The sequence below is a fragment of the Littorina saxatilis genome, linkage group LG2 (assembly GCF_037325665.1).
Source record: "Littorina saxatilis isolate snail1 linkage group LG2, US_GU_Lsax_2.0, whole genome shotgun sequence".
NCBI lineage: Eukaryota > Metazoa > Mollusca > Gastropoda > Littorinimorpha > Littorinidae > Littorina > Littorina saxatilis.
Genome location: NC_090246.1, coordinates 15,605,634 through 15,620,633, shown reverse-complemented (window position 1 = coordinate 15,620,633; position 15,000 = coordinate 15,605,634). Strand labels below are relative to the sequence as shown.

General features: G+C 40.5%; 1 protein-coding gene across 1 annotated transcript in view; it reads left to right on the top strand.

Annotated features, from left to right (window-relative positions):
- The window catches only part of LOC138952123 (sodium-coupled monocarboxylate transporter 2-like), a gene marked incomplete in the record, with an annotated part of 49,145 nt that overhangs the window by 13,982 nt on the left and 20,163 nt on the right, over positions 1 to 15,000 (top strand). The window contains 5 exon segments of the mRNA XM_070323720.1: positions 5,282 to 5,349; positions 9,480 to 9,634; positions 10,937 to 11,077; positions 11,974 to 12,103; positions 13,436 to 13,524. Of these exon segments, the coding sequence (XP_070179821.1) occupies positions 5,282 to 5,349; positions 9,480 to 9,634; positions 10,937 to 11,077; positions 11,974 to 12,103; positions 13,436 to 13,524 (583 nt within the window).

Sequence of the window (15,000 nt, the reverse complement as noted above, 5' to 3'; positions counted from 1 at the left end):
ACGTTCATCTTATTCTCCATTATTTTCTGATTCCAAAAACATATAAATATGTTATATTTGGATTAAAAACAAGCTCAGAAAATTAAAAATATAAAAATTATTATCAAAATTAAATTTTCGAAATCAATTTAAAAACACTTTCATCTTATTCCTTGTCGGTTCCTGAAGAGAGAGAGAGAGAGAGATAGAGAGAGAGAGAGAGAGAGAGAGAGAGAGAGAGAGAGAGAGAGAGAGAGAGAGAGAGAGAGAGAGAGAGAGAAAGAAAGAAAGAAAGAAAGAAAGAAAGAGAGAGAGAGAGAGAGAGAGTGAGAGAGAGAAAGAGAGAGAGAGAGAATGAGAGAGAGAGAGAGAGTTTGTTTGTTTGTTTGCTTAACGCCCAGCCGACCACGAAGGGCGGCCACACACACACACACACACACACACACACACACACACACACACACACACACACACATACACACACACACACAAAACCCGACCGACTGAATATGTAAGTGATCCACGTGTGAAAACCAAAACATAACAGCGCGATGACAGCCAACATTTCTATCCCCGACTGACAAACAGTAACACTGCATGCAAACTGACTTGGGTCAACGATCAAACCAGCACGGCCCGAACTGAATTTGTTGCGCTGCCATTATCGTGCGCAATTCTGGTAAAAATATAAACCCGGTATGCCGAATTGAGTATAACGAAAGTCGATGTCATATACATGATACACAAGGATATTTTAAAATGACTTTCAAAATGTAAAAGCAGATAGCAGACCTTTTTATAAGCAATTTGAATGACTGAATGTCTACATACAAGTCGAATGACGCCGTCCATTATGCTGACAAATGGGAACTAGCTATGCGCATGAATTCATTGACATGAATTTCGACTGCGGAGGCTTTTGGCAAGCTGAAAACAGGCACGGGCAGGTTTTAGTGGAAAAAGTAAGTGTTTTTAATGAAAACGTCGGAGTAATGGGATAAATAGCTTACACACTCCGAGTTCTGATTATCTTGCATATTGTGTAACCTATATACAACTGCTTGCTACTTTTGGAGGCAAATTTGATTGAAGAAAAATTCGATCCTCTGTTTTTGTTAATATCCGTGTTACGATTCAGGACGATACGTTCATATCCGTGCAACGATTTAGGAGGAGACATATATGTCCTTGTAAATATTGTAGCCAAAGCTGAAAAAATGCTTTTGGGTTAGCAGGGGGAAGGAATATTTTCATGAGATTGTTTTAACACCACCCCCCCCCCCTCCCCAACATAAAAAAAAATCAAAGTTTTTTTTTTTTAAATTTGGATTTTGCTAGGATTTTACGTACAACTAATTAAAAAAATTCGATTTGATTGAGAACCTTGTTCCAGATGTACATAGACATTAGGTTAAAACTGTATTCTAAATGTCTGTTTGAATATTGTAGTTATTTTTGACATTTTCATTGATTTCATGTCCACTGACTCCATGTAACACGTGACAGGTAGAACGCAGATTTGACCTGTTTTGAACATGATGTTACTTTTTTTGTGGTGCTTTGATGTTCCATAATTACCTAATCTTCAAAATATGAATGTATCCTAAAGGTCTATTTAATATCACAGTTGTCATTTATAACATTTTGAATAATTTCATGTCCACTCACACAGTGTAACATGTGACACGTAGAATGCTGTTATGACTTGCTTTTAACATGTTTTGCTATTGTTTCTGTTTTCATATTCCATAAATAACCTAATCTTTAGATTGTAAATGAAAAGTTAGTGTATGTATAACATTCTGGTTGTTATTTCAAATATTATGAATATTTTCATGTCCATCAATATTTTTGTAACACGTGACACCTACAACAACATGTTTAACTAGTTTGAGCAAACTGTAACAACTTTTAGGGATATTTTTAACATGTGTCAGTGTTTCTGTTGAAGTGTTATATTTTATTTTAGGGTTTATACTTCTTGTGGTTACTTAGCAGAAAGTATCAGTTTTGACTTTTATGATGTTTGAGCGTTTTGCGACATTACGTGACACTGCATTCAAGATTTGGCTCCAAATGTACTTTTAAAGACTGATAATGCTTCTGCAGGGTCTGTTTACTAGAAATAAATCATTACCAGTTGTATGAAATGATATTAATGGCTTCTGTGGTCAGTTTTGTTGCACATGTGGCTTTTCTTAAAATTGGCGTTTTATGGCATATTATCAAACCGTACACATTTCCCAAATGCACAAACCATTCTTTTATTACACAAATGTGTTCATCAAAGACTAATGTATCACTTAAAACACCAAAAAAAATCAACTGAAAAGGTTTAGTTTGTCACAAATGTCCAAGCACCCCCCCAGCACCTTTTGGCAAAGCCTCATATATGTATAGGTTACAACACGAGTGGTTTTTTATATGGCTTGTATTTCAGTCAAGACCCAGCGGATGAATATCATCGGGAGACACGAGCCTTTGGCGAGTGTCTCTCGATTGATATTCCCGCTGGGTCTTGACTGAAATACAAGCCATATAAAAAACCACGAGTGTTGTAATCTGTATATCCCATTCTACCATCAAACACAAAGTGTAGACTACTAGCGGCACTGTTGCGATCTGTGCAGGGTAAAACTGTTGCCAGCGAGACTTAGCCCTTTTGCAACCTTAAACTAAGTGACCGTCGCTGAAAAAATAAAACGAATGAGTGCATCGATAAGTACGCGGTAACACTACTTTCAACCCTAACCATTTAAAAGCTTTAAGTAAAGGTTCATAAGTTGCAAGAAAGTAATGAAGTCGAATAGAAATTAATTTAGTTGAAGCGCACAATTCTTTTGTTTTGCGTTTCAGGTCGGCAGAACGGGCGAAACGGGTTTGGGACCCATTTGGCTTACTCGATTCAGAATTGATTCCACGTTGTTTTTCTCGAACGTGTGTAATTAGGCTTATTGACAGAGAAGCAAATCTTAGGGAACAAATATGTAGGTTTAGATTTAACCATTTGCTCCCTATTTGAAATGTATCTACGTGATAAACTGTTTTGCGAGTGTGTTTGCATGGATGAACTTAAACTGGTATGGGTGAGAGGAAAACGCGACCGACACGTCTGTCACCGCCGATTGATTGCATTTTGAAGGAATATGACTGGATTACGGAAAAATATGTGGACTTACTGCAGAGCCAGGCAAAAGAGTAGACTTGCTCGCAAAACACGTGAAACAGCCGATGTTTGATAGCTGAAGGCGCACACCGGCAAAACACACTACCGACAGATTCTCAAAAGTCGTCTGCTAACGATGCAAGGGGAGGGTACTCGTGTTTTTGTTTTGGTTCGCTAGCATCTGGTTATCTTGTAAGTTGAATGTTCGTTTTTTTCGACCTGCATTGCTTTCATAATGAAAGAAACTTTTGCTTATTGCATCTCATACATCAGATCAGTTCTGAGATTCATTTTTGCGTGCAACTGATATGGTTTTCTGAGCCGTGCAATGCGATTTTAGAACTTCATACAAATGTGTCACATTGTTCGGCGCGAGGTCAAAGGTCGGGAGGAAAGTAGTCCTTTGCCCAAATCGGAATCTGCACTATCATATATTTTTTGGAGTCCATGATGTATTTATTGAGCTATAAAAATACAACATATATACCCATACTGAAGTAACAGAGACAAAGAAGGGAGGTCATGGGATATATATATATATATATATATATATATATATTTATATATATTGTGTACACCAAATCGGCACAGACAAGCAGATATATGATTTTCCATACCAATTTGGAACATACCCAGAGGCGGACACAAATAGATTCCTGTTTGTTTCTTTGAAATATCTTCGGCGGTGTGCAACCGATTGCTTCGGGGGTGTGCAACCAGAAAAACAGAGAAATGTCGTAGTGGGGACATTTTGGTGGGAATTATCGTAGCTGAGACATCTGGCGGGGAGTTGTCGCAGTTGGAATATTTCAGTGGCGGGATATTATCGCAGTTGCGGACATTTGGCGGGAAATTGTGACAGTGGGGACATTTTGTGGAGAAATGTCGTAGGGGGGGCTTTTTACAGTGAGCCCATGCTTGTAAAATCGTGCCGAATTAGCCCAATTGTTCCCAGATAGTCTCCGCATGACCCAACATGTTTTAAAATCGTCACCACGAGTTTTCGTCACACTCAACAATGGGACATTGCTTAAAGCCTGATAACAAACATCACTATGTTTCTTGGCTCGCTCACTTTTTCTGTTCACTCATCCAAAAGACTTTGCCATTTTTTTGGACAAAATTATCAGGCTCAAACAGGCGATGCAAAAGTCCCACGCTTTGAAGTAAGTTACTTCAAAGTGTGGGAAGATCCCCACACACATTGAAGTAAAAACTGAGTTTAGTTCAAAGTGTGGGAAGATCCCCCCACACTTTGAAGTAAAAAATGGGTTTACTTCAAAGTGTGGGATTACTTCAAAGTGTGGTGCAACAAAGCTTGAAACGGAGCGAGTCAGCAGTGCTGAGCTTCCGGCGTTAAATTCCTTGTAGTGAATAGTGGTAGTAAGGTACAATAAGGATCGCTTTGCGCTTTGATAAAAGCTCCTGTGGTAATAACAACCTTGTTTCACGTGTCCATTATGACATTTGCACAAGAAATCAACGACTCAAAGCACAAAATGACACAAAAAAAGACGGTAACAAGAGATTGTCTATAAATCAAAACCGGAACCCAGTTCGAAGAAACATTTCATCACGCATTTTATGTCGGAAAGGTCGACTAAGGTCATTTAGAACAGAACGTCGTCACTTTTCGAACGCTGATTTCTGCATTAAGAACGGCATGTTCATCCTACGCTGAGCTAATGAAATTGAAATGCTTAATTAAAATAGATTGAGGGTTACCAACGGGTTAGCTACCTTTTCTGTATGTTCGACTCCTGCGCCGCGCTAAAGGGTTGCCGTTAGCTTCTTGATACTAATCTGGACGAAGCTACTATAGCCCAAGCTTAGATTAATCTCAACTCTTACATTTCAATCCTAGACACACAGTAGCACACAGTCACGCTAATCCACATAGACAAACGTACACAGTAATGCTCAGACATCAGCCACACACACACGCATGCACAAACGGGGGGCCCGCAAGCAAGATAGCACACACACGCTTGCACACACACACACACACACACACACACACACACACACACACACACACTGTGCACACGTCAGATGATTCATATTACATCCTTATGTCTTACCACCTCTCTGTCTGTCTGCCTGTTCGTCTATCCCATGTAAACTGTCGTTGGGCAGTGACGGGAATCGACCTGTGGGGATCCATCATATCAGTGGGACTCATCTGTACAGTCTACACCGCATTTGTGAGTACACCTTCCATGGCGGCTCTCATTGCTGAATGAGTACCACACTACAGATGCGATCTTCGGGTCAAGGGTTCCAATCTAGACCGGGACGGGCACTGGTCAACTAAGTGTGATGACTCAGAGGCGGTATCCATGTCCCTCCTCAGTGTCACCGCCGCCAGAGGCACATAAAAGACCTCGGTCATTCGGCCCGAAATGATTAACCTTAACACTCACTCACCTTGGTAGCGTGACTCTTGTTTGTGCTAGCTTTCCTCTAGGTGGAAACGACCAGATTTTCCAATGGGATATTTCAGAAATGAAAATGTAAAACATTTGAAAAATTGTAAAAAAAACAAAAACATTTGAAAACAAAAAATACACCCCCTCTTGCAATCTAAGAGATCGAAAAAATCTCGACCCTAAACCCACCAGCCGGTATATTTAAACTCACGACCTTCCGCTTGTGAGGCCCACGTCTTATCAACCAGGCTATTGCGCCCGTGTCTACAATCAGAACACATTTCACAGAATGTATTTTGCGTGGACGTATAGGTATCAATAGGAAGCCTCGTTATAGTGCTAGATGGGTGCGTCTCAGAAACTGAACCTTTTGTGTGTGCCATAATCAAATTAGCCCACAATTGAAACATACTGAATTTTAAATCATGATATTGGTATTTTTGAGAAGTAAAATGAATAAAGAAATAGTACAAACAAAACTGAGTATTTTGCATGATTATTATGAAGGTTGTTTTGCGAAAGAAATGATTAAATGCGTGAAAAATGGAGGTCTGATCTGTGACATGAACCATCAACTAGTTTTGTACCTCACTACAAGAATCGTTTAGAATGTCCAAGGACTGCTATTTTTGTTATGTGTGTTTGGTTTAAGTGTACTTGACAGTTGAAATGTTATTTTGTCCACAGAATTGTTTTTTTAAACGAAATTAATCGCTTGAAAGTTTGCCATCACTGTCGTAACATAGGTTTCCACACGCGTGCAACAGCAACAAGTCCTAAATTTGAACTTTAGAATGTGCATATTCATCTTCAACACGATCTTGACATTAAAGGGCATAGAAACCCGCTAAGTTAAATGTTATTTAAGTATTATTTTCTCAAAATTGCATCTGCAAACTAAGTTGAAAGTTGCGCAATATGACATGCTTCTTCAAAATTCCGTTACGATGGTGAACGGTTTTGCAAATAATGTTCAGAGTTTTGAAGAAAGATTAGAACTATTTTGCGCGTAGTGACTTAGAGGTGCGGGTGACTACGCATGCGCAGTTACAGAGAGAAATAGTTCAGGTTCCAGCAGCGAAGAAAGATTTCGAGAATGTTTCCGAAGTCTGTGATTTTGTTACGACAGTGATCAACACCCAAGGTTCTTAAGAAAAGGTGAGTTTTTGCTGCTATGATATTCTATGAAGTGAAAAATTAGGCTAAACATTTGTTAATAATAGTTTTTCTTTCGATTTCACGTAGTCAAAACTTGACTAAATGTTTTAACATAGAGGGGGAATCGAAACGAGGGTCGTGGTGTATGTGTGTGTATGTGTCTGTTTGTCTGTGCGTGTGTGTGTGTAGAGCGATTCAGACTAAACTACTTGACCGATCTTTATGAAATTTGACATGAGAGTTCCTGGGTATGATATCCCCGGACGTTTTTCTTTTTTTTTTCGACAAATACTTTTGATGACGTCATATCCGGCTTTTTGTAAAAGTTGAGGCGGCACTGTCACACCCTCATTTTTCAATTAAATTGATTGAAATTTGTGTAAAGCAATCTTCGACAAAGGCCGGACTTCGGTATTGCATTTCAGCTTGGTGGCTTAAAAATTAATTAATGACTTTGGCCATTAAAAATCTGAAAATTGTAATAATTTTTTTTTTTTTATATAAAACGATCCACATTTACGTTCATCTTATTTTACATCATTTCCTGATTCCAAAAACATATAAATATGTTATATTTGGATTAAAAACAAGCTCTGAAAATTAAAAATATAAAAAATTATGATCAAAATTAAATTTCCGAAATCCATTTAAAGGAACGGTAAGTGTCAATGTTTTCTTTAATTGTAAAAGTTGTATGTTCAATGGAATGGTAAGTCTGAACAAAATAATTACTTTATTTTGTTTTTAGCCAGTGAATGTGGATGCATCAAAATCTTGATAGACATTAAACAAATTCATGTTAGTGAAACTAGTACACATATTGCATCAATCTTTAGTTGAAATCGCAGGTACTTGCATGTTTCAGGTGCAAGAGATTCGACCTGATGAACTGGTGGTAACGTTCCTTCGAAGGAAACCGGAGGGGAACTACTATTGCTTTCCAGGGATCGATGATATTTCCTTAGTCCCTACATCTGATGCAACCATGATTCGTGACCCCACCTTCAATGCCAGGGGGCATTATTTCTTTTAAAATAAATTAATTAACTGCAAGTGGCAACTGTTCTATATGTAACCAATGCCTTTGGTTTATTGTCTTAACAATTGAATGAACCACTTTTGAACATTTGCATTCTTCATGTCAAACCTTATAATACATGTCTGGTTGTTCGTTTCCGAGTTACGTCGGTGATGAACTTTTCATTAATGTTTCTCTTTTTTGGGGCAAAGTTTGCTTGATTTTGTCCAGCTTTTTTTCTTTCTGTCCCTGTTTTAGTGTTTGGCATTTTACCTAAGAAGAATCTGGTTGCAAAATCAGCTTCATTTAGTAAAGTTTGTGGGAAAAAGCATAACCGTTTCTTTGTTACAAAAGTGATGTTTCCATGTTACATCGGTGACCATTTTGCATTCTTTTGGGATAACTTTCTAACATTTTGTCTTAGAGCAACAAATCTTTGTATATATGCTATTGTGAAGGTTAAATGTCAATAAGACTGAATGAATGCCATGTATCAACATGTTCTGATCAGGATATCATTAATTAATTTTCATTTTTGTATTGAAATTTTGACGAATGCATGGAACTTTGAAAAAAACATTATTTTGTTGTTTGCATGTAGTCATTTCATATTGAACTCTATAATGGCTTGTGATTCAACAATAATAACTGAATAAAAGTCGTTTTCAGCCTTATAAATGCAGTTTTTTTGTCTTTTATTGTTTCCATGTTACACGGGTGATTTTGCACACATGGTCCAAATAATGTTCAATATATGGCAAACTAAAGGCAATGTTATATTTTTTCTTGTTTAAACTGAAAAGGTACACCCTGAGAAGTGTGTAAATAGTATTATCAACGTTTTCTGGGAAGATTTTACTTTTGGTGATAATGTCACAAACAGAGGACGAGATTCTGAGACGCACCCAGATACCTAACGTTTATAAGCTAAAGAATAAATTGACATCTTGTGACTCGGAAGTTAAAACACGAAAGAATGATGTTATCATCAAGACAAAGTCAGGACCATTCGGAGTTTTACAAGTTTAAAAGTAGGGAGCCCGGATGTAGGTCAAGCGAGGTGTGTGAATAAGTTGACTGGTGCTTGTAAGATGCAGCTCTTTTTGTTTCATGACGGAAAAGTAGGGTTGAATAAACCACGAGAACAGGTACTGGTTTACGCGCGCAAAATAATCATTCAAGTAATCTGAAAGAGTCATTAATGGTGTGCAATGCTAGTGTGAGTGTGTTCAATCAGGTTAGTATTGCTGTTTTAGCGAAAAGATGTGATCGTTCTGTAAAACTCCTGTCAGGCCGAATGGGGCTTTAATCATCAAAATTGCAATTGTATGTTTTTGCAAGAAAACAACACCAACCCAAACAGGTTTGCTGATTTGCTATTTAGCCTAATTGTAAGTTCTGCAAAACCCTTTATTGTTGGACAGTAGCGCATTGGGACATAGAGGTTTTATTTTGGTGAAAATTCCAACCAGGTCTGCTAATCTGTCACAGAGTTGTACAATAGTGTATGACACCATTATTCCCGGACAGGGAGGCGTGGAGGTATACAGTTAACTGGATGCATGCATTCAAATTCGGATAAAAGCCCAACATCCGTCTCCAGGAGAGAAAAGCCTTGTTATAGCAGCCACCGAATGTATTACAGAGCTACAGCGCTGACTGTCGCGCCCGCGATGTTAGCCGTTAAAAAGTATTTATGATTGTCATTTAACTATTCATTCCGGGACAGGGCGGCATGAAAGCGGTGCTGTGGACGGACTGTTTCCAAGTGGGTATGATGCTGGCTGGCTACATGGCTGTACTGATTCAGGGTTCCATCAAACTAGGGGGCTTCTCAAAAGGTTGGGAGGCTATGGAGAATAGTGGGCGCGTTTTATTTGCAGAGTAAGTATGCTTGTTGTGGTGGTGTGTGTGTGTTTTTGTTTTTTTGTGAGTGTGTAGGGGGGGGTGTCTGTGGATGTGTGTGCCTGCATGACTGTCGACCGGTCCGACGGTCTCTCTCTCTCTCTCTCTCTCTCTCTCTCTCTCTCTCTCTCTCTCTCTCTCTCTCTCTCTCTCTCTCTCTCTCTCTCTCTCTCTCTCTCTCTCTCTCTCTCTCTCTCTCTCTGTTCTCTCTCTCTCTCGCACACACACACACACACACACACACACACACACACACACACACACACACACGCACGCACGCACACACACACACACACACGCACGCACACACACACACACACACACACACACACATTAACTGGAAAGCGTGATCACTTGGACAGAGAAGCCAGTTTAGCGCAGTAGCGTACATCGCGTGACAGGAAAGCGCGCTTTTATTTATTCTTTTTATTTGAGCTTGTTTTTAATCCAAACATAACATTATGTACATTATTTGGGGGGAATCAGGAAAATATCAACAATAAGCTAAGATGAAATCGTTTTTTTCAATGAAAACTACCATTTTAATTTTAATTAGAATTGTCAGATAAATGACAAAACTCATCTATTATTTATCAAGCTTCCAAGCAGAAATGCAATCCCATAGTCCCGGCTTCGTCGAAGATTGTTTTGATCAAAATTTCAATTAATTTGATCGAAAGATGTGGGCCTCAACTATCACTAAAAGCCGGATATGAAGTCACCAAAGACAGTCCCTCGAATCATTCAAATTTGCACTCAAGACATTCCTTTCTTCCAAATAATCCATGCATTCTACACTGCCCACCACCATCCCACCCTGAATAACTGTACATATTTAATGGTTGATGGTGTGTGTGTGTGTGTTAGTGACTTTAAGTCTCCGTGTGTGTGAATGAGTGTATGTGCGCCTTGAGTCGCCTGTTGGTGAGATATGTGCGCGTTACAAATATTCGTATTATTATTATTATTATTATTATTATTATTATTATTATTATGCTTATCAAAAGAAGGAAAACAAGTTTGGGGATATCATCTGGAAGAATATCTATGTAACGTTTTATGAAGATCGGTCGAGTAGTTTCCTCGAAATCGATCACACACACACACACACACACACACACACACACACACACACACACACACACACACCTCGACTCTCGTCTCGATTCCCAGTCTACATTAAAACAGTTAGTCAAAACTTGCCTACATGAAACAACAGCAACAACAACAACAACAACACGGAAATACAGGTATCATCGACAACAACATTAACAATCACAGGTTCGCCCCGGATATCACGGTGCGTCACTCGGTCTGGAGCCTGACCATAGGGGCCTTTACAACCTGGATAGCTGTGTACGGCTGTAACCAGGCTATGGTACAGCGAGCCTGTTCTCTACCCACACTTAGGCGTGCTCAGAAGTAAGTCGTGTGTGTGTGTGTGTGTGTGTGTGTGTGTACGGCTGTAACTAGGCTATGATACAGCGAGCCTGTTCTCTACCCACACTTAGGCGTGCTCAGACGTAAGTCGTGTGTGTTTGTGTGTGTGTGTGTGTGTAACCAGGCTATAGTACAGCGAGCCTGTTCTCTACCCACACTTAGGCGTGCTCAGACGTAAGTCGTGTGTGTGTGTGTGTGTGTGTGTGTGTGTGTGTGTGTGTGTGTGTGTGTGTGTGTGTGTGTGTGTGTGTGTGTCCGGCAGTAACCAGGCTCTGGTGCAGCGAGCCTGTTCTCTACCCACACTTAGGCGTGCTCAGACGTAAGTCGTTTGTGTGTGTGTGTGTGTGTGTGTGTGTGTGTGTGTGTGTGTGTGTGTGTGTGTGTGTGTGTGTGTGTGTGTGTGTACAGCTGTAACCAGGCTATGGTGCCGCGAGCCTGTTCTCTACCCACACTTAGGCGTGCTCAGACGTAAGTCATGTGTGTGTGTGTGTGTGTGTGTGTGTGTGTGTGTGTGTGTGTGTGTGTGTGTGTGTGTGTGTGTGTGTAACCAGGCTATGGTACAGCGAGCCTGTTCTCTACCCACACTTAGGCGTGCTCAGACGTAAGTCGTGTGTGTGTGTGTGTGTGTGTGTGTGTGTGTGTGTGTGTGTGTGTGTGTGTGTGTGTGTGTGTGTGTGTGTGTGTGTGTGCCATGGTGCATCGATGGTCTATAATTAAAATGTATTTACGCCTGTCGTTCTGTTGGTTGTACTTGTGTGCGTGCGTGTTTGAGTGCATGTGTTTGTGTGTCAAGACATTTTGTCGAGTGGCATTATCGCCTTACCGGTGGTTTCGGATGCTCTTTCCACAATGAGTTAAGGTTGTTGCCTACCACGCAGGGCATTCTGGCTGAACGTGCCCGGCCTATGGCTGATTCTGTACCTCGGCTGCATGATAGGAGTGGTCATGTACGGCTACTATGCCAAGTGTGACCCCGTCACTAGTGGCATCATCAGCAAGGCTGACCAGGTTGGTCAATTTAAACACAAATTCCATAGACATTTAATTTATATCTAGAATATTACTGTACTGTCACGTTTTAATTTTAACAAAACAGGACATTCACGATTACATCGACCTTATGGTCTTTATATTGCACAGACAGAAAAACAAACAAAATGTCTGGTTGACCTTCGTGTTAAAGTTAAAGGTCATATCGGGGTCGAGTTGGGATAATAAGTGTGCGTGTATGTGTGTGTGTGTGTGTGTGTGTGTGTGTGTGTGTGTGTGTGTGTGTGTGTGTGTGTGTGTGTGTGTGTGTGTGTGTGTAACACAAATATTTTCTCCAAAGAGTGATATTTCCAGGGTTTGATGACATGACTCAAATTACAGCCCTTCAACACATTTTAAGATTATCATGAGCTTAAGATAGGATCCAATCATATAAATCAGTGTGTCTATGGAAAACAAATGTGAAAGCAACCCACACAAACTTTAACAGAGGTTTTTTTCCGAAAACACAGTCTATTCTTACCAGTACACAGCTCTAGTGGAAATGCATGCTCAGCCTGGTTCATCGTGTATGGGTGTTTTTGAGGATATTTCAGTTGTAGCAATGGAAAGAGAATGCTTTATGTCCTACAGGCTAAATAGTTCGCCTCTTAAGGACATGATATGGGTTATATGATTCGAGTTTTACGCCCTCGTGGCTTTTGACGAGATACACAAGGGTGTGCGTGTTTAGGTGATATCAGCCATCTGCACTTATGGCAGAATGACCGTGGTATTTTACGGGTCATTGTGGTGACACGGGGGTGGGACATGGCTTCCGTCTCTGGGTCTGCACATAAAGTTGACCCGTGTCCGTCCTGGCCCTAATTCGAACCTGCGACCTTCCGATCACAAGTCCAGCGCTCTACCAACTGAGCTACCAGGCCCCCAGTTGCAGCCATTGGATGCAGTTGGTCACAAGTAGCCTTGGACTGAAAGGTATGGACAGAATGTGGGGGGGGGGGGGGGTGTTGGAGGTCAGGACCAGTTAGCTCAGTTAGAGCACTGGACTTATGTTCCTAAGATCAAGTGTTCAAATCCAGGCCGCAACGGACGGGGGTCACTTGAATGTGAAGTCTGAGAGGTGGTAGCCATGTCCCACCCTCGTGTCATCACAGTCGCACGTAAAAGATCTCGGTCATTCTTCAATAAGTGCAGGTGGTGGACTACACCTAAACGCGCGCACACTCTTGACTCTTGTTGGTGCTACCTTTCCACTGGGAGGAAACGTTCCGAATTTTCTAGCAATGGAATAATAAAATAAATGAAATGAAAAATGAAACTGTGTGTGTGTGTGTGTGTGTGTTTCAGCTGCTGCCTCTGTACGTGATGGACGTGCTAGGAGAGGTGCGGGGTCTCCCGGGTCTCTTCGTGGCCGGGCTCTTCAGCGGCGCCCTCAGGTCAGAACTGTATGGACTGAGTCCCGTGTCGTTAGTACACAGTGTAGGCTCTTTTAAGAACACTCTATAAAGAAGGCTCAGCCTCACAGAAACATGTAGTAGGGCATCTTGTCATCATTTTCACGAGTTTTCATTCATAACCAGCTGGGGAATAAAAAAAACCTCATGTTCCCCATGCAACAAATCGAGGTGGTGAATGGGTTTGAGCTTTCAGGTGGAACGCGGATTGTCAAAGTAAAAGCCAATGAGGCTGATTGTTTGATGTGTGGAACCATCGCGGCTTTGGATTCGTGTTTCCGAGGACAACGATTGTAAGCATTCACTCTCAAAACCCAATCAATGTTGATAATTACCGCTGCGACTCATGGTCAATTTTTAACTTACCTTTGTAATCGCAAAATCCACAAGAAAAAGTCATAAAACACTTAAAAGAAAGGAAATATGCTCAAAACTTACTGAACTCGCAAATGTTATCGCAGCTCTGTACATTTTCAGACTGGAAAAAAAAGCGACGAACGATTTACGTTTGACGTCACGGACAAGTATGACGTGTTATATCGAGCTAGTGTTGACGCGGTTTGCAACCCGGAATATTGCATTTTAACAAATTGTCTCCCTCTGGGTTATTGTGTTTACAGTTGCACTTCCAAAATGATGACAAAAACGATGTTTGGTGGCGTGTTGTCAGACCAGCATTTTTGACTCACCTGAGTAATTGGTGAGTATTAGGATTCGTATGTGTCCGGTGGTATGGACTTAACGTTGAGGTTATCTCGGAAGTTTTTAAAGCTAGACCTCTGAAACTGTTCACACTTTTAGGGTCTGATGATTTCACGAAGTGACCCCAGTTTTGTTGACCCTCGTCAAATTTGGGGGTCACTGCTGGGTCATGTTCGTTTCATAAAAACTTAACGTTGACGTTATCTCAGATGTCTTTGCAGCTAAAGCTTTGATACTTTGCACACTTCTAGGGTTTGATAATTTACCGACTTGACGTAAGTTTGATTGACCCTCGTCAAGTTTTGGGGTCACAAGGGGCCATGTTCGATTCATAATAACTTAACATTGATGTTATCTCGGGCGTTTTTGAAGCTAGAGCTTTAAAACTTTGAACACTTGAAGGGTTTGATAATCTACCGACGTGACCCTAGCTTGGTTGACCCCCGTCACATTTGGGGTCACAGCGGGGTCATGTTTGTAAAAGCTTTACATTGAGGTTTTCTCAGTTATTTTGGGAGCAAAAGCCTCCAAATTTCACGAAATTGTAAGTGTTGGTAATCAGCAGACATGACTAAAATTTGGTTTGTTTTCATCAAATGTTAGAATCCCAGCAGGAAAATATTTGCTGAAAAAGATTTTCACCACTGAAAATGTCCACTGAGCTATCAAGGATATAAGTCTTGACCTCATTAAGCTATGATGTCATTTGATTTGATAACAGTCTTGACTACTCTTAGTGATGACATCATGTTATGA